The following is a 19,279-nucleotide window of genomic DNA, read 5'->3' as shown; positions in this document are numbered from 1 at the left end:
TCTACAATAGTCCTGCACCTTAAGCCCAACAATGGCCCATGAGAACCTCAATGCAAAGTCTGAATGCTTCTTGAATGGATAATCAAGTCATTATACAGATACAGGAAAATCATGTTCCTTATGAATTAATGGATGACTCACTGAGCCATAAATGTATATTTTATATTTTTTTAGCCTAGTATATGCATATCCTTACAACTCCAACACTACTTAACTTCCTATAGTGTACCACTGACATTACTAACCTGTCAGAATAGATGGGAAGTTACCAGGCTCCATCCATCCACAGTGAAATGGTTTTTACTTGGGGAAGAAGGGCATGTGGAAGCTTGATGGTCAGGTCTGAGGAATATCTTCTTTTCAGAAGTTGCATTTGGTAAGAAATTGTGCATATTTGCTAGGCAAAAGAAAACTAAAAATCCAGGGAGACCTTAAATTTTGTTCACAAGACAAACTAATGCTTCCTCTTAATCCAAGTGCTTTACATATTTAAAAAGATAGAAAACCATCTATGGTAAAGGCTGTAGTTTCTTAATTTGTTTTGGAATAGAGTGTAGCATGTCTGCCAAATGCTTTCACTGTTCCCTCTATTTGAGATTTTCTACATGTTGCACAACAACTGTCCCTTGCCAGATGACAACTTAGATAACTGTAAAAACACTGGTCTCAAAGAGCCTGGTTCCTTCCTTCCTTCTTGCCTTCCTTCATCCTTGTGACAAGGTACATAGCAGAATTCACAAATCTGTTGAAGTCTGACAGTGCCACACCATGAACACTTCTGCTAGGACCTCAACCTTGTGACCTCCGGGCTGTCAACTGTATGCCTTAGTACCCATGTCACCCCAGAGCCATGGTTTGTGTGTAAAGTCAAAGTCAATGACCCACTCTGTGCCTTCTATTGAAAAACTTAAAGCTAAAAAAGTGATACTTGGAAACCTGCACAGCAGAGAAACATCACAAGCCAGGATATAACACTTTCCATAGAAGAGTTGTAGAGAATTTCTTCACTGCTCTGGTTATTTTGGCATATGATAAATGCCAGAGGGTTTATTCTGAATGGTCAGATTTATGAACAACCACTTCAGTAGTCCTCTGCTATTAATTATTGGACATCTCACCACAGGGAGTTAGGATGCTAAGTTTTCAAGCCAATTCTGGTTATATCCAAGCCAAATTTCAAGCTATTTTCAACTTTACAAATCTCTCCCCCCGCCCCCCATTTAAACCCTTCTGTCCCACAAGATTCAGATTTTAAAAGACTGGACTAACAGAGAAAACAGCATTCTTACCTTTTCATAATGGTTAGATCATCTTTAATTCTAGCACCTGAAGTCATACAAGGGTTTGCTTAATAATCAAACTTCATAGAGCCGTTGTACACATTCAACAAGGTGACAACTGTGCAATACCACTCAGTATTTCAAGATCAGGGAACATACTCTTGAATTGTTTAAACACAATCCACAGAAGTCAAAATTCAAAAACCATCCACAGTTAAACTAAACAGTCAGTTAAAAAAGTCTTACCGTTTAATAATTCACATAAGAGTCAGTCTATAGTAAGTGATACTGAAAGTGATTTGAAAAAGAACACACTAAATTTTACTCTACAGGTATGCTGGGCAGGCACATGATTGGCCATTGCTGGGTATAACTAGAACATTGAGGAGAAGTTCTACCACAGTTCGGCAAATCCCACATTATTTTGTCAGTTAAAAGTGAACTGTGAGAATTAAATACTCATCTTTACATATACACAAAAGTTATGCTGTGAAAGCATATTTGCTTACAAACATATAAAAATACTTGTTAACTAGTTTGATAAGAAAATAATGTATAAAAGTATATAGCAAAAACATTTAATCATCTCTGACAATGGAAAGATCAAATTCATCTTTTTATATTACATGAAACAAAAAAACAGCTAGTTTTAAGTTTTCTGGACTCCCTTACCCAGAAATACAAAGGAAGACACATGAATCTTTTTCCAATATTAATGTAAAATTTTTCAATTACTGAAATGCCGAAATCCAGAAGGAGCTCAGGTATTTGGCCATATTATAATAGTAGTAGTAGTAGTAGTAGTAGTAGTAGTAGTAATCCTGAAGCTATTCTGGATCCATAAAATAAATACAGTTTTGGCCACTGAAGAAAAGCTGCAGCGTAAACAAGAGCTGAAACATTTTTGCTAACATTTTGCATTCAGTGTTGGTTTCTAAAGGCTAGCTGAATTGTAAAGTCTAACTTAACCTCAGGGCAAGAAGCCAATTAACCCTTAGATTAAAAATAACAAAAACTATGCTCTATACTTTGATTCGAGGTCTCCTTGATAACAGCTAATGAAATACCAAGAAAATAAATTAATTCACAAAAAGATAACTTATAAGAAACTTAAAACACCTTGTCCTCCAAGGTTTTGTTTCATCTCCTTCATGAATAGGCTCCACAAAGGTGCAAGCTCTAACAGGGAGAGAAAGAAGGACTTGTGGTATTAAAGAAGCAGCCTTAGTGTTTTGCTTTGAAGTCTGCCCCAAGATGACTGAGCTGTCTTCAAGGACTGTATTCAGCCAGCTTCTTGGACTAAGGCTATTTGGTGACCATATACAAGACATGCACATATAAGGCTAGACAGATACCAAAAGTGATCTAAAATGGTGGAAAAAGAAATAAATCTGGCAGTTGATAGCTTGATTCTTGGGATTCTTAAAAAATAACACAATGGCAGCCTTTCTTGTCTTTTTCTTTCCGTGTTGGCTCTGGCGAAGGAGGACACTCTTGCTCTTGAAATTTCCTGCAAAAAATGAATTTCATGTTAATTTTGTTTAGTCCAATTCAAATCTTCTATACAACTTTAGTAACTTGTTGCGGATGCCATCGCAACAGCAAAATTGATCTTAACAGCTGTTAAGTTTTACTGTTTATACTGCAGTAGCACTTTAGGACTGGGACCCATGGCGTTATGGTCTATAAAAACCATAACAAAAGAGCTCTGCTTAGAAAATGTGGCTAATGCATACTAATGTACAAGTCTACATAACTTCATGTCACTCGCTTTTGTTGACCGGCAGGGTTTTCAGGTCAAGTCTAGTTCTTAGTCTTCTAAATATCTATGGGGCAAGGGACAAGAAAGCAGGCTGCTGTGGTATAACCAAAGACTGGGCAAGTACTATGTAATGTTCACAGTATTCCTAGATGAAAATAGCTATGGCCCTTTCTAGGGGTGCACCAATACAGATTTTTGGGGCCAATATTGACAGCCGAATTTTAAGGAGTTGTATCAGCCAATACTGCTCTGATTTCCAATACCAACCCTGCAGCTTGAAAAGCTGCATGCAGCTGGCAAGTCTGTTGTGGGGGGGGGGGGGGGGGCGGGGGTGCAGGCAGATCAAGGACCCTGCAGTGAGGGAGGAGCGGGGCTGGGGCAAATGCTGCCCAGCTGGGACAGGCACAGGACTGAACCGCAGCTCATCCGGGGAGCAGGGGCAGGGGCTGCTCCCACCACTTGTTCTGGCAACTCCCGCCACTCGTCCAGGAGGGCATAGGTGGGGGGCATTCTCTTTTCATGACAAAAGAACAGTTCCCCTGAATATCTTTTTCTCCTTATGCTGGTTTCCCATGGTATTTTACCTAGCAATTTTAAGTCTATTGACTTCTGCTTTCTTGGAGTTCATTGGTGTTTATTCTGCTATTCTGCCTCTTTCCATTTAGAAGCAAAATCAGCATTTTGTCATCACCATCCGCTGATGCCTTCCAATTCACTTTCACTGACTTTCATTTACCATACTTACCTGAATCCAAGATGATTTTGAATTTAGGAAGATACCCTAGTAATTAGATTCTATACCTGGAAAAATGTATAAAAAAAAGTGTTATAAATTTTCATGTATAGAATCTAATTATTGGAAGGTCATCTTGAAAATCTGGTCTCCCAACTGCTGCAGCTGGGAAAATAGCAGCCAGAGGTTCCCCCTATAGTGCTTATGCTCCAGCTGCCTGCATGTCCAACCTCTGTCCCCTCCCCACACTGCAACCTCTGCTCCCTCCATCCCCTATTGCTTACTGTCAGGTACAGCTCTAGCTCCAATCCCTCCCAGGCATGGAGCACATGCAAATTCTGGTACTGCCTAGCCATACAGCAGCATCCCAAGCTGTAAACTGCCACTACACTGCATGGCCAGGCAGGGACCACAGCTTGCATGTGCTCCATGCCTGGGAGGGAATGGAGCCGGAGCCAGAGCTGCATGTGACAGTAAAGAGCAAAAGCAAGAAGGTAGAAGCTTAAGGGGAGGCGGGAAGATAGGCAGCTGCTGCAGCTATGACTTTGTTCAACCCAGGCTGAGCCAGTTGGAGCTACAGCAGCTGCCTGCCCCTCCCCACTTCACCTTGTACTTGAATCCAAGATGAGGGGCTCCTCCCATGTTGAATGGGTGGGAAAAAACCCTCATTTTGATTTCAAGTAAACCAAAAACACATAGGATACAACCCAACAGGAAGGAAGTGGAGTAAGAACAGGTAAAGGCCAGGAACAATAACATATGCTACCCAGCTGCTGCTCTTTCTTCAATGCTGCCTGTAGACTAACCCATTTTCCCCCCACTTCACAAGTCCTGGTAGCATTGGCCAGGTTGGAGTATTAGAGCTTTGGGGAGGAAGAGGAGGGAGCAAGCACTCGCAAGAGCAAGTGCATCCCACTTCTCCTGACTGGCATAATGAGAAACATGATTTAAAAAGGCAGAAAGCATAGGAATGAGCTTGTGTGCAGGGGACTGAAGGGGAAGAAATTTGAAGGCTTTTGCATGGGTGGGTGGCAAAGTGTTTTTACAAGATGCACACATGCATGCTTCCATACTTTAAAAAAAAACAAAAAAAACAACAGAAATTTGCAGAGCCGCTTCCCAGTGGCTATCCTACTTATCCCTCAAAGCGCCCTCCTCTGTAGACAAAAATTCTCACTTGTACTACCAACTCCCCCTCCCTACCTTATGGTCTAGGTTTTATTTTTTGTCCCCCCCCCCCCCCCCCCGCCATACTGTTAATAGAACTGGCTAAGGCACTTATAGGAGGGAAAACCAGTTTGTGCATGGTAAGGAGCCAGCATGTCTGGAACTCATTGCCTATGTTCGACTAACAGTTGGCTCTGTTCAAGGCATATAAAACTATCTACTCAACCTTTTCACTGTAACTTTGTATAGAGAAAACAAGTTATTTCTAAAAAGTTGCATACTTCTCTGCAGAAGAGTTACTTGTTAAAGTCTCCTATGATATTAGAGCTTTCTGGACAAGTACACTTCATAGCCTATGCGCCTATTTTGGAACCTTTCCAGACTGGGGCATGGTGGGGGATTCAGTGTCTAAAACATTATGGGGGATTCAATGTCTAAACTCCATCGTGACACATTAGAGATAAAGCTTAATGTTTTGACTCCGTGAACAGTTCAGGGCCCCACGGAGATGTAATGTGCATACAGTGTTTACCTTTTTTCTTAAAAACACTCAACTTTACCAAGAGATGCTCTGTTACTGTTCATTGTGTTAAAATCTTTAAAGTTAAACAAATTGCATTTATGGTATGGCTCAAAATCTCAAGACTTCTGGTGTTGGGTAAGGCAAAATTTGTTCGAATTGACATGGCATACCCATTAAATAGCCTTTCCTAACATGTACCTCTCTCAAAGACAGCAGAGCATTAGCTGACATTTACAGTGCACATCTGCAAGCAGAATTTGACCTAGTTTTTCCAGGCTCCTTTTTCTTCTCCAAGACAGCAGTCATTAAACTCAGAATATCAAAGTTCTTGTGGAACACTTCTCCTACCTTATAACTCTGACAAGTTCATGAAAAGCTTGGTCTACATTCAATCGTATTTTTGCTGAGGCTTCCATATATGTTACTTTAAGTTGTCGTGCTAGCTGCTGACCCTCCTCTTGTGTTACCTGAAACAATAAATAACCATTAAAAATAAGCTTCAAAACATTTCACTGGCATGTCCCAAATGACACACTTACCAATGTTTGCATACAAATGTATGCCTGTATCCCTGTCATGTTTCATATACAATATTGTACCATCAATGTTCAATACTCTTTGACAATACCCAACCTCCCTCGTGCTAACAAAATAAAACAAGCTACCTACACCACACAAAGAAAGATAAAAAAAATCTGTTTCAAATACAAGTTAAGTACAGGAGTGATTCGAAAGAATCCCATAGCTCCTACAAGCCATTTTACATTTTCTATAACAGTTCATGTGATCAGGCTTTTCTCCTTGACTAGGAAGACCTGAATCCACTACCTCACTCAAACCAAAACATAAAACTCTAGTCTGCTAAATAATGTGGCAATCCCAACAACATCTTTCAGTTTTGGTTAAAAGTTCTCCCTCCTTCCTACTGTCCCAACCAAACTTGAGAGTAAAAAAAAAGCTATGACACTTGGTTTTTACAAAGCAAAATTAACTAACTTTTTTGAACAAGACAGCAAAGCTGAAAAGCCAAACAGTTGTTCTTTGTGAATGTGTCAAATGAAGCACGGATGCTTCAGCAGCTGGCTTAAATTCCATAAAACCATGAAGAGGGCAGTACTCCAGATACGTAACCCCAGTCTCAGAAAATGAAGTAGTACTGCCCTCAAAACACAGTGAATGGCTCAAACAGAAAAACACCTGAGTTATTCCCCAGGTGAATCAAAGGCAACAAGTAATGCTAACCAAATAGGCCCAAAAACAGCATTTGGCAGATTACTTCTTAAGTTCTGTTCCCATCAGATCCAGGAAAAAAACTGTGTTTTCTTGGCAAACAAACAGAGCAGGGAAGCTTTGAGACTCAGGAATATTTTTTTAAAAGTACCAAAAAGGAGATGGAGGACAGGTAGTTAAAAGGATGGTGCGAATACAAAGAGCAGAAAAAAAAAAAAAAGGAAGTCAGACAGCACTGGTGGCAGCAGCAAGCAGGGCATTCATTAAGTATTAATTTTATTATAGGATAGAAGCTTATGAGAAGTTCAGGAGTCAGGGAGTATAGCTTGGTGGGATGAGAGGAAAGACTTTAACAGTAAATTTTGGACAAAAAGGAGAAGGGGGGGAAATGAGCAAGCAAGTCGCTTGCTGCAAGTGTAAGCAAAAAAGTTAAATATTTCTAGCCTTGATTATTGTAACAGTAAGAATGGGGACAAAAAGGAGCTTTAGGGATAAAAAACTAGCAACAGATTCTGGCAGGGCACAAATAATAAAAGATGACTAAAAAAATGACACTAATTTAGCTGATAGACAGCAGACTGGTCAGTTGGGAGATGCACAGAGGACTGGGAGCAGGGGTATAAAGTGCAGTTTATAAGATGTTTAACTGGATGCCCAGGAGCCATCTCAAAAAGACAGCCAGCAAAAGGAGACCGGGTAGAGGTGGAAGGTTTGGAGACAGATAGGCTTGAAACTAGTACAAAATAAAGGGCATATGAGAAAAGGGATAAAGCTTTTTTTTTTTTTTGGTAACTAAATAGGTTATTTAATGATAAATTAAAAGCATGTTACTAAAATACATAACATTCAAAGTGCACAGTTTAAATCTATGTGGGGATTAAATCAGTTTATACAGAAATCTAGACTCCTTGGCAAGTGATCTTTATTTACCACCCTACGAATTGGTATTACATCTTTGCCAGTAGACTCTTCTTCCAACCCAAAAATATTTAATAGCACTGAGCCAAGAGCAGCTCTTTAAGACAAAAATGAAACATTTCCAACAAGCAGACATCCCAACTTCCTACTTGCCCTACTCTAAATAGGGTTGGAATCTCAATCTCCATCTGCAGCAGCCTAAAGAGTTGAGATCAGTCTTCTGCTGAAAGTGACCAGATAAGTTCCCTGCCTTCAGACAATTGAAAAACATGGTGCCCAACCTTTCCATCCCACAAGCCGGATGAGCAACGCCAGGTTGGTCCATGGCCCAGATACAATCCATGAGCCTAACCCTGCTGTGCAGGGCTGAAGCGTGATGCACTCATGCAGCGATGGCTCAGCCAGGGCCCAATCTTGTTGCATGGGGTCAGCCCTGCCAGTTAGGGAGAGCACCTTTTCAAGATGAAGAGGCAGAACACATGCCTACGAGGGGTGTGTGAAGAGGGCCCTACTCGATTCAGATTCAGTCTGAATTAGGGACAGTGATTCGATTAATTGATTCAGATCACTGTCCCCAGTTCAGTTCGGCTGAATCTGAAGATTCAGTGCTGATTGAGAATCAGCTATTTCAGACACAGACACAGCTTTAAGTGTTTTTTTCTACATACCTTGAGGTACCCAGTGCAGCTTGTGAACACTGTGATGCTGGGTCCAGTCCAGTTCCAGGTCCACCAGGGAGCATGCAGGGGGCCCCCCCCCGCACCCCTTGGCTTAGTGCTGGGCCACAGGGGGACCCCAGATGCCCACCCCCCAGACCCAGGAGGCACCAGTCACCAAGCTGGGAGGTGCAGGGGGGCCCCCCAGTGTGCTCCCCAGAAGACCGAGAAGTATTTCTGGTCTACTTCTGGGTCTGCTGCCAAGTGCGCTGGGGAAGCCCCCTGTGCTTCTGAGCTTCATGAGCCCCAGCATCTCAGCATTCACAAGCTGCCTACTACTAGAGGTATGTAGAAAAAAAATTTAAAAGTTGTGTCCGAATCGTCGAATCTTTCCGAATCAATTCAGAGAGATTAAAGGATCCTCCGGTTCAATTCAGATTTGGACTGAATCCCTGCCAAATCAAAAATTGGGGACCAAAGCTTTGCACAGCCTTAATGCCCAGCCTCCACCCCCAGGGGCAAGGCTGGAGCAAAGCAGCATCAAATGCAGACTGCCCACTGCAGGCTCAGGGCATTCCCAGCCTGCTGCCTCCCCTCCCCACCCCAGGAGCCCCATGCCAGCCGCACACCCTCTACCTGCCTGGGACCAGCGGGTGAGAGCATAACACCATGCTGCTGCCAGGCAGGCAAAGGGTAGTCCACCATAGTGGTGTGACCAACGCAGAGCTCCCAGGTGACAGCAGCAGGGCAGGGAGCCCCAAGCCTGCAGCAGCCAGCCTACATTTGCCCCAGCACAAGTCTGGCAGGGGGGACGTGCGTGTCGTTCCCCCCCCCCCCAATGCCCTCCACCTTGGAGTGTGCAGCAGCAGGGAGTCCTGAGAATTCAGTGTTAAGAATTTAATTGAAATAAGTAGCAAGTGACCTGACAGGGTGAAAAAATACTAGGGATCATTACAAAAAAGATGGAGAGGCAGAGGAAGCATGGAGCAAGTTAAGAAGTACGAAGTCCCAAAAGGGAGGGGGGGAGGGGGAGAGGAGTACACAGAAGAGGAGTGACCCCTGCTCTAAGGAAATCAGTTGGCAACCTACATATAGCCCATGAGCCAGATTCAACCTGCAGCCATGGATTTGGCAGCATTCAGTGGAAGAAAGGCTCTGCTGGCACTGCACCACAGCCAGGTGATGGGAAGCAGCACCAAGAGGCAGCCAGTTTCTAGTGCCAGCCTCCTTCAGAGGTCAGCCATTATGGTTGCTGCTGCTAGAAAAATATTGCTGACCTCCAGGCATGATTGCCAACTGTCTATAAATTTACAGAGTTCATAAAAACAAGGATAAAAATACTCATTTGTAAAATCCATAAAAAAAATTGAGATAAGAAACTGAGCTTAGTTGAGGCAGGATGCAAGTGTTGACAGAGCAGAGCAGCACCAGCTTGTCTCCAGGTGGGAGCATAGCTTGGGAATCTGTCAGAGCTTTGTGACCCTTAAGGGATCCTCTGTAGTCCCCTCCCCCAGCCACATGCTACCAATGTCCAGTTGTCACCTGCCTTTAACAGCTGCTCACCTAGAAAGTAGGCAGGGCTGTACAACCCCCAGGCAGTCTGATGCACCTGTGAGAGAGGGAGGGGGCAGTGCAGCCAGGACAGAGCTGCAGGCCAGACAGGCAACAGGTAGGAATTAGTGCCAGGATGGCAGGGTGGGGGCAGCGTAGTGCAGGGTGTGATTGAGGGTTCCAGGATGGGGGGGCAAGGGACTCCTGGGGTGTAAAACCATTTTTCCAGTCACATAAAAGACTTAGACTATTAAATGTTTAGGTTTCCTTAAATGTTTAATAATTAAGATCTTTTTCTAAGGTTCCATTTATACCTCTACCCTGTAGTAAATCATGTTTTAGTTGAGTGTTGCTTGCAAATGAGGAAGTTTGTGTAAGAACATTCAGGGAAGATGCATCTTCCCAAGTGTCTGGATGGGGGCACGAGCCAGATTTAGAAAGTTGGGATTAAACACCTAAACCCAAACCCAGGCTTTGTTAATGCTGTCCAAAACCTGCAACGTAAGTGCAATGAGCAGCTGTACCCTCTTATTGGAGAGTGAAAAAACAAGCTGACAAATAACCCAACCCAACCCAACCACACAGAAGAAAACAAAAAACAAAACAAACATGCAGCAGCTGAGTTATTGCTTCAGACTGACATGGAAGCATGATTTTCGAGTTTCTACTATATCCTACTTCTACTTTATGTGGTAAGTCTTCTAAAGTAGCAGTGCTAGCGTACTTGCAAAAATATTTGGCAACAGCAGCTGAGTGTACAGTAGTAATTGCTTAATGCCAAAATACTCTTTTCACTGTTTTGTTTCTAGATTAATTTTAGAAAAGCACTGTCCAGTGGCCCACAATCAAGTCATTACAATTTAAAAATAAAAAAAGACAGGCAGCAATTAAAACCTTACTTTGACTTGTAAATACAGCAAAAACATACCAATCCATGACCCCTAGGAAAGAGATGGTACAGTTCCATTTTAATTATCCAAACTGAAGGAAACAAAACATGCTGACAGTCAGATGATAGTAGTGAAAGAAAGTTATAGAATTTCAAAGCTTGATTTCTATCAGCAACACAAACAAGAAGATTTTCTTAAAGTGATATGCCCTGGGTAATCTTAGGTCTGAATTCACCATCCAGCACAAGATGGCAAAGGCCTGCAGCAAGGCAGCAGCCCTAGATTTCAGGAGGGTGAACTTCAAATGAGCTAAGGAGAATAGTCAGGGAAGCACTGAGGTCCCAGAGGGGAGGGGAACCAGGTGTCCAAGAGTGGTTGCTCCTTAAGGAGACCATCCTCCAAGCCCAAAGGGAAGTAATCCTAACACGGATCAAAGAGGGGGCAGGAGGGCACAAAAGCCCCCCATAGCTCACCAAAAGCATCTAGGAATGTCTTCTAGCTAAAAGGGAGGTGCACACCCAATGGAAGGGAGGGGCCAGCCCCAGGGAGGACTATACTGCAGTTGCTCAGGGATGCAGGGGGGCAGTCAGGAAGGCCAAGGTGGAGATGGAACTAGGACTAGCTTCCCGGATCAAGGACAACAAAAGTCCTTTTTTAAATACACAGGGGCCAAAAAGAAGGTTCCGGGTAACGTGGGGCCCCTGCAGGACACGCTAGGAAATTTGGTCATCACACCAGACAACAAAGCTAAACATATTTAATGATTTCCTTGCTTCCATTTTCCTGAGCAGGGGCTGGAACAGCCACCCCCCTCTGGGCCCCCCCTCAGGCCCCTGGGGAGGCGCACCTAGGCCAAGGGTCAGTGAGGAACTAGTCAGGGAACTTCTGGAGGGACTGGATGTATTCAAATCAGCTGGTCCGGACGATCTCCACCCCAGAGTGCTGAGGGAATTAGCTGAGGTCATTGCAGGACCCCTGGCACGGCTTTATGAGCACTCGTGGTGCCCTGGTGTGGTGCCAGAGGACTGGAAGAGGGCCAATGTGGTTCCCATCTTCAAGAAAGGGAGGAAGGAGGACCCAGGAAACTATAGGCCAGTTAGTCTTACCTCAATCCTGGGCAAGCTTTTTGAGAAAGTTATTCAGGCACATGTCCACGAGGGGCCAGCAGGGGAAATTATGCTTAGGGGCAACCAACAGGGGTTCATTAGAGGCAGGTCCTGTCAGACCAACCTGGTGGCCTTCTACAACCACGTCACCAAATCCCTAGGTGCAGGGGTAGCAGTGGACATAATCCTCCTGGACTTCCAGAAGACCTTTAACACTGTCTCTCACCCCGTTTTTGTTAAGAAGTCAGGGGACTGTGGTGTTGACACCTACAGTCAAATGGGTCACCAACTGGCTGGAGGGCTGCACCCAGAGAGTGGTGGTGGACAGGTCATTTTTGACTTGGAGGGATGCGAGTAGTAGAGTACCCAAGGGCTCAGTCCTCAGGCCTGCACTGTTCAACATCTTCATCAGTGACTTGGACGAGGGGGTAAAAAGCACCCTCTTCAAAATTTGCTGATGACACTAGGATGTGGGCATGCTAGAAGGGAGGAATAGGCTGCAATCAGACCTAGACAGGTTACAGCGGTGGGCGGATGAGAATAGGATGGGATTCAACACCGACAAGTGCAAGGTGATGCACCTGGGGAGGAACAACCAGCACCATACCTACAGGCTGGGGAACTCCCTTCTCATCAGCAGAGGCAGAAAAGGATCTTGGAGTCATCACTGATGCCAAAATGAACATGGGCCGGCAGCGTGCGGATGCAGTCAGGAAGGCCAACCGTACCGTATCATGCATCCACAGATGCATCTCAAGCAGGTCCAAGGTGGTGATACTCCTCCTCTACACGGCACTGGTCAGGCCGCAGCTGGAGTACTGCGTCCAGTTCTGGGCACCACACTTCAAGAGGGATGTGGACAATATGGAGAGGGTCCAGAGGGGGGCCACGTGCATGATCGGGGGCAGCAGGGCAGGCCCTATGAGGAGAGGCTATGGGACCTGAACCTGTTCAGCCTCCCCAAGAGAAGGCTGGGGGGGCGGGGGGGGGGAAAATCTTGCGGCCTGTTACAAACTAGTCAGAGGGGACCAGGAGGCATTGGGGGAGTCCCCGATTCCCCATGCACCACCAGGAGTGACCAGGACTAACGGTCACAAGCTGGCAGAGGGTAGATTTAGGCTAGATATCAGGAGGCGCTACCTTCACTGTCAGGGCAGCTAAGATCTGGAACCAGCTTCCAAGAGAAGTGGTGCTGGCTCCTACCCTGGGGGTCTTTAAGAGGAGGCTAGATGAACACCTTGCTGGGGTCATTTGACCCCAGTACTCTTTCCTGCCATGGCTACTAACTATGAAACTATTAGAGAAAATTCTCATGGTAGTGAAAAAAAAAAACTTCCTGTCAAAAATCTGAAGTATGAAAACAAAAGGTTTGGAGTACACAGTGTATAAATGTTATTGATATGTGATATCTGCAGACACATGCCACTTTTATCCCAAGTGTCAAACGGTAGCAAAGGTCTCAGTATTGAGACAACTGAGACAACAGTTGTTGTATTCCAGATACAGTCCTGTCATTCCATGCTATTAAACTGATTGCATGGCCTTCCCTTACCACTCTGTGAGTGCCTTCAAAAGAGTTTTAGATACAAATGCTATTCATTACAGCCCTCCCTGCTCATTTCATTACATATCTGTTTACATCACTGAGGGGGGACAGATTTTTTGCTTGCAGTCCCTTCATTCAGGTGAATGGCAAAGGCAGAATATGAGGCCTTTTTTACTTTTTTTCAAAGAGTTTATATGCACATAAGCATTTAGCCCAGGGCATGTTACCAAAAGCAAGATCTATGATTAGAGCAGGAGCACGAGGAAGGTTTGGAGCAGCTTTTTTTATGCTTTTGCAAGTTCATTTCAGACTGGCAATAGGCTTCTTCCAGTGCATGACAGCTTTCTTTTTCTTGTCAACTCTTCCTGCCTGCCTCAGGAATACAGAAGTCATCCAAGCTTTGCCTTATGTTAGAAGACCTTTGAATTGTCATAATCCATAGGGATTATTTTTGCATGCACCATTAGCTGCATATTAACCAATTATAGAAAAGGCATCTCAAGCAATAATATATTATTAATGCATTTGCATCTGGTCTATACTATCCTTTTGGAGCACTATACACAAAGTGACAACTGTCTGTTACCCTAAACTGATAAAGGAAGCAAAACCAAAGTTTGACTTGCAGCATTCAAATAAAAGAGCACATTTTGGTCCTGTACACCATGTGAATTCTAGTGTACCATGGTCTAGATGTGCTCTCAGGCAAGGCATGGAGAAACAAGACACAGATGTCCCATCTATACAGCAGCAAGAACTCTCCTCTTCCTCACAAGACAGTATGAGGATTAACATTTGTACAGAACTTGAAGGCTGTCCAATTGGTGGCGAGACAGCCAATTGCAGCCAATCAGTGGCAAGGGGCAGGGGTAGCAGCCATTTTGCTATGCCAGCAGTCCCTCTGCCCCCCAGCAGGCTGTGCAGCCAGGCTGCAGTAGTCATCTCGAGGAATGCCGATTTCCCAAAGGGAGCCAGCATTTTATTTTTTGCATGTTCTCCCCTCCCCCCCTAGGAGCCTGCCAAAAGCATGGAGCCTGCACTTTCATGGATTCTGACTTTCAGGGACATAGTGTAAGGTTCCTGCTGTGGGCAAGCCCTACCATCCCCCTCCTTCCTGCCCTCTCCACCCCCATGCCCTGCTCTCCCTGCTCCACCTTCCCCTTATGCTCCAAGACTGCAGAGCTTCCTGGCTTTTTCTCTGCTTGCCAGTAAGCAGCCTCCTTGAATTCGATTGACCTATTTACAGAGAACAAGCAGTTAAAAGATACAGTTTAATATATCCTGTGCCAAGCTGGAAGCCCTTCGTATTAAAGCTGTTCCTGAAACAGGAGTAAGGATTTGTTTTGAAGACTCTTCCAATATTGTAAATCGAGTCCAAATGCTTAGATATATTAACAAAGGCTCAAGAATTGAAGTGAGCATCTTGGATATCAGATTATCTTGGGATTCCCGTATCTATGAAAGGATCCAGCAATAACTACAAGCCATAACCTGCCCCTCTCAAGTATAAGATTAATGTTTCATAAAAGACTTTCTTTAAACCATAAATGGTTTTCTTTTGGAGGAACAAATGTGGGCATCAAGACACCTGCATCTCTTACTTCCCTGCAAGATGGCACCGAAGGTGTCTATTATTTCATTTCATAAGCACTGCAAACAATACTTTTTGCAGTGGGCCAGAAGGTTACAGTGCTCACTCTTCCCTCGTGCCATTTGCTTTCAACAGTAGGTGAAGGAGCAAAGCAAGCAGTAAAAAAGTTAAGCTGTTAAAAAAAACAAGCCACTGATATTTTATCAAGGTCACTGGTGTTCCTGGTCTCTCATCAATTCAACTGTATAAACAGCCTAAAAAGCACTTACTAAAAGCCAGATCCCACAAAGTTTATGTTATTAATTATGCATTGTCTGTATTCATGTGTATGTCACTATAATGGCATTTTGTTGTGTGCATCATGATTATTCAGTGACCCATTAGTATTTTCATCTCTGCAAATACTTTGCAGTATGGTATGGTTAAAACAGTGGTTCTCAACCTTTCTGGATTTGAGGCACCCCTCTAACTTCTGTGAATTGAGTGGTACTCAAATCTCAAAAACTAAATTTTATGTATTACAAGGCTTACCTCCTTGTACAGGGGCTGGGCACTAGAGGTGAAGGATCATCCAGGCAGGGACAAGCCTTAGTTTGGTTTACTGGCTTAGCTCATCTCCTTACATTTTGAAGTACCCTTCAAAAGACCTGGTGGCACTCCCTGGTGCCCTGGCACCCAGGTTGAGAATCACTGGTTTAAAAGATCCGGTAACTAAATATTAGCAAGGAGGCTAAACAAGAGTGTTTCCACTAAATGCCATTCATGATGGACACAAAACACAAAAACAGAAGAAAATTAAAATAACAAAAAATCCTTCCTGTAATTTTGCTTTCTTTGATAAAAGATGAATAAAAAATAGGTGCTCTTTTTTTCTCTCCACACAAGCAAGGAAGCATTTTTAACCTTTTCTGATTTCAAATATTTCAATAAAAAAAGAGAGCCGTCTATTCAGAGCATCGCTACCAACCACTCCCCAGAAAGACTGAGAAGAATACTAACTAAATTCTGACAGACATTCATAAAAAATACATACACTTGCCTGCAGAGGATTATCTATCTGACAAGAGTAAAGAATTATGGTAGAATTAGAGCTCAGAGACCTCTCTCTCCTTCTGCAGAAGTGTCCATAAGGGTGAAAACAAATTAGCCAACCTCTAAATTCAAGCAAACTAGCCAAAAGGTATGATACCCTAGTGGGGCCTCAGCACTCACTTTGGAGAAATGGTGAAATGAAGGTTGGTTTTACAAGTCCTTCTTTGTTGTGGGTATGTGCTACCCTACAACCACTTTACTAGCAAGTAACTAGCCATAAAACAGTTCCCATGAATTAGAAAAAACTAAGAATTCAAGAAAACTAAGCCAAGACAGAGACAGAGTCATTTTTTCCCTTTCCAATTTCAAAATTAAGTTCCTAAAGGATTCTCATTCTAGGGCTAGGGAGAGAAGTTTTATCCAATTTAAAATCAGTATAAGTGCTTGGTAATCAGTTCAACTCTGTAACCATAGGTGATGCACGGGGGGCAAGGGGGGGGGGGAAGAGAGAACATGCCACCCCTCCTCCCCCCAACAGCAAGTGCTCCAGCTGGTAGAGGGCATGGAGAGCACTAGTGCCCCCCCCCCCCACCAAACCAACTCCCCCAGCTGCCAGCTGGCTGCTGGAGAACACCCCCCCCCCCCCCGACTCAGGAGGCACCAGTCGCCTATGCCTGTAACGCAACGGAAGTTCAATGCACCTAAACTGCTTCCAAAGTGGCCACAACCAGTTTAAGGCAACCATGGATGGATGCAGTACCAGACTTTACCGATTTAGGTTAAATCAGATTACTGAACTTCTGTCCCAGATTCAGATTCAACTTAACTCCCAGTCTCCCCAGCATCCCAGGATGCTTTGCACTTCCCCTACAAGCCCCTCCCTGCACACAGGGTGGGTGGGCTTGTCTTGGCCCAAGCCATCTACTCTAGCCAAGCAGGGAAGCATACTCTAGCACCCCCCAGCTTTCAGTCCGAGTCATTGCAGGCATATGGCTGCATTTTCAGACTCAAAAGTGAACATCTGTTCACTTGCTGATTCAATCTACACAGGTTAAACTCATTTGTGAAGAATGAATCTATTCATCCTTGGGCTTTTTGATGGTCTATACTTGGCCTAAAAGTTCAGCTGTTACATTTGGAAAGATGACATCTTACAGAGGTAAGAGTCATTCATTTTATTACATCTGTTTAAACCAGTGACGGGGGAAGGAGGGATTTTGTGCTTGTGGTCCCTTTATCCATGTGAATGGCAACACCACCCAAATTGAAGTACGCATTCACAACCAGTTTCAGCTAACCACTGCTTTAGAGTCTCCAAGGAGGTAGATGTGCTTCAGTTCTGAAATTCCAGTTCCAGTTATCCAACATATTTTGAGAGCAAGTGTTTGCATCACCACCTTGGAACAGTTCTATGAATCATCATGCTGACATAAACAATGACGGTATCTAAAGTTGTATAATCATCTTCAATGGATTTGCCACAAAGAATGCTCAGGAGGCAGGCCAGATCCTGAAAGGGCCTTACAGAGCACCTCTGAAAATTAAATCATGCCACAATGGGCCTTGTCCACTTTAATTGCCTGGTTGGTATGTGCAGATCACCCAGTCATACGAAGGATTTACAACAGAAAACCACCCAAAGAGCTGTAACGCAGCTGCCATTCCACTTTAAGCTAGTAAGCAGGAATAGCAGGAACTTCATTACAATCTTCAGTATACAGAGAGCAAACCAGACAATGATTTTTAATTGGTGTAAAAGTTCAGATAACAATGGACAGAGCAAAGTCAGGGCACAGAATTTTTTTGTATTACAAGGGACAGTTCTTGATCATATGGTCAGGGAAAACCATAAGGCACAGTTAGCCTAAATAAACAGTACTTAATTAAAAAACTTTACTATGCCCTACCCCACCATAAAGGCTCTGTCTTCTCTGGGCAAAAGAGAATGTGTGCGTTCTTAACTAAATAAAATCCTAGTAAAACACAAAGTAGATTACAGCCGTCATAAGAGTCAGAACAACTTAATGCTCCTTCCAGAGACAGCAGTAGCAAACGCATCTGGTTAACAGCTGAAAGAATATTTAACATATATTCTTTAACTAGGTAACTAAAACTGCCTTGTTTTCCCTAGGATTTCACCTGGAGTTAGGCATGTTGAGTTAAACACCACTCCCCTTCCTACTCCTCCCATTTTTTAGCTCTTCTGTTCTTAGAGCAGCAGTTTCCAATCTGTGGTACAGGTACCATCAGTGGTACACAGACAACTTATTAGTGGTAGTGTGAACAGATTATAAATTACTTTATGAGACAAAAGTGTGCTGGTGGTACTTAAGGTTGCATCATTTTAAATTGGTGGTGTGCAATCTGTCAGCTTGGAAACTGCAGTCTTGGAGGATAAAAAAGATGGGAGGGGGGTTGTTTTTGTTTAACTGACATATGTTGTTCAACGTAAACATAAACCCTTCTCCCAAGCACCAGGTTCAAGTTTAGGAGTTAACACCAACCATAATAAAGAAGCTTGGTGGTCAGTAAGAAGTTTACACACTATCAGTAAAAAAAAAAAAAAGAAGATTTCTTGGGTTGGCAATGGCAACCCTGCTCAACTGCAGCAATGGTTTTTTACATAGTGCTGTCTCCACCATAGGGGTCCCCTATTCTCCCCAACTGCCCCCTATGCCAAACTGCCCTCTCCACCCATCCCACCTCAGCCTAGTCCGTCTTTGGCCTGCCACTGCCCCAACCCTCCTCATCCTAGTAACTCCCAAAGGAGAGTTACTGTCTGCCTACCTGCAATTCAGCACTATTACAGGCAAGGAATGGGACACAACAGCAACGGTACAATGCTAGGGAAGAGGGGGGCTATGGAGGCTCAGAGGCTTCCCTGGGCTACAAAGCCCTGAGACTCCCTGCAGGGTGCTGCACTCCAGATGGACACCAGATGGAGCTGCTTTGGCTCCATCTGTCCTTCAGTGCTTTGCCTCCAGGTTCTTTCTGACCAGTGATCTTCAGATCAAGCTCCCAATTGCTTAGGGTTGGTTTTAGAAGTAGACTTTATGGACAGATGGCAACCTTGATAACCTGCCACATCTGTCTTCCGATCTGGAAAATCTTGAACATGATGGGCCAATGTGGTGGGGGGCAGGTGGGAAAGGGGTAATATTGTAGGACTTGCAAAATGGTGCCAAGCCAACTGCTGTACTTAATGACATGTTGCAAGCAAGGAAATAAGATATGCACCTTGATTTTGAAAGAAAAGCATTAATTTTCAAGGAAAGATCTAAGTGGCAGTAGCCA

At 43.9% G+C, this 19,279-nt stretch overlaps 1 protein-coding gene across 1 annotated transcript in view; it reads right to left on the bottom strand.

Moving 5' to 3' along the window:
- Positions 1–1,296: 1,296 nt before the first annotated feature.
- RRAS2 (RAS related 2) overlaps positions 1,297–19,279 on the bottom strand; it is an 87,122-nt gene continuing 69,139 nt past the window's right edge. The window contains exons 5-6 of the mRNA XM_090032631.1: positions 5,814–5,932; positions 1,297–2,790 (exon numbers count right to left, since the gene is read on the bottom strand). Of these exons, the coding sequence (XP_089888757.1) occupies positions 2,703–2,790; positions 5,814–5,932 (207 nt within the window). The 3' untranslated portion in view covers positions 1,297–2,702. The remainder of the gene's footprint in view (positions 2,791–5,813; positions 5,933–19,279) is intronic.

The sequence above is a fragment of the Crocodylus siamensis genome, chromosome 2 (assembly GCF_052110815.1).
Source record: "Crocodylus siamensis isolate JL-2025a chromosome 2, ASM5211081v1, whole genome shotgun sequence".
NCBI classification, from domain to species: domain Eukaryota; kingdom Metazoa; phylum Chordata; order Crocodylia; family Crocodylidae; genus Crocodylus; species Crocodylus siamensis.
This window is presented reverse-complemented; position numbering and strand designations above follow the sequence as displayed.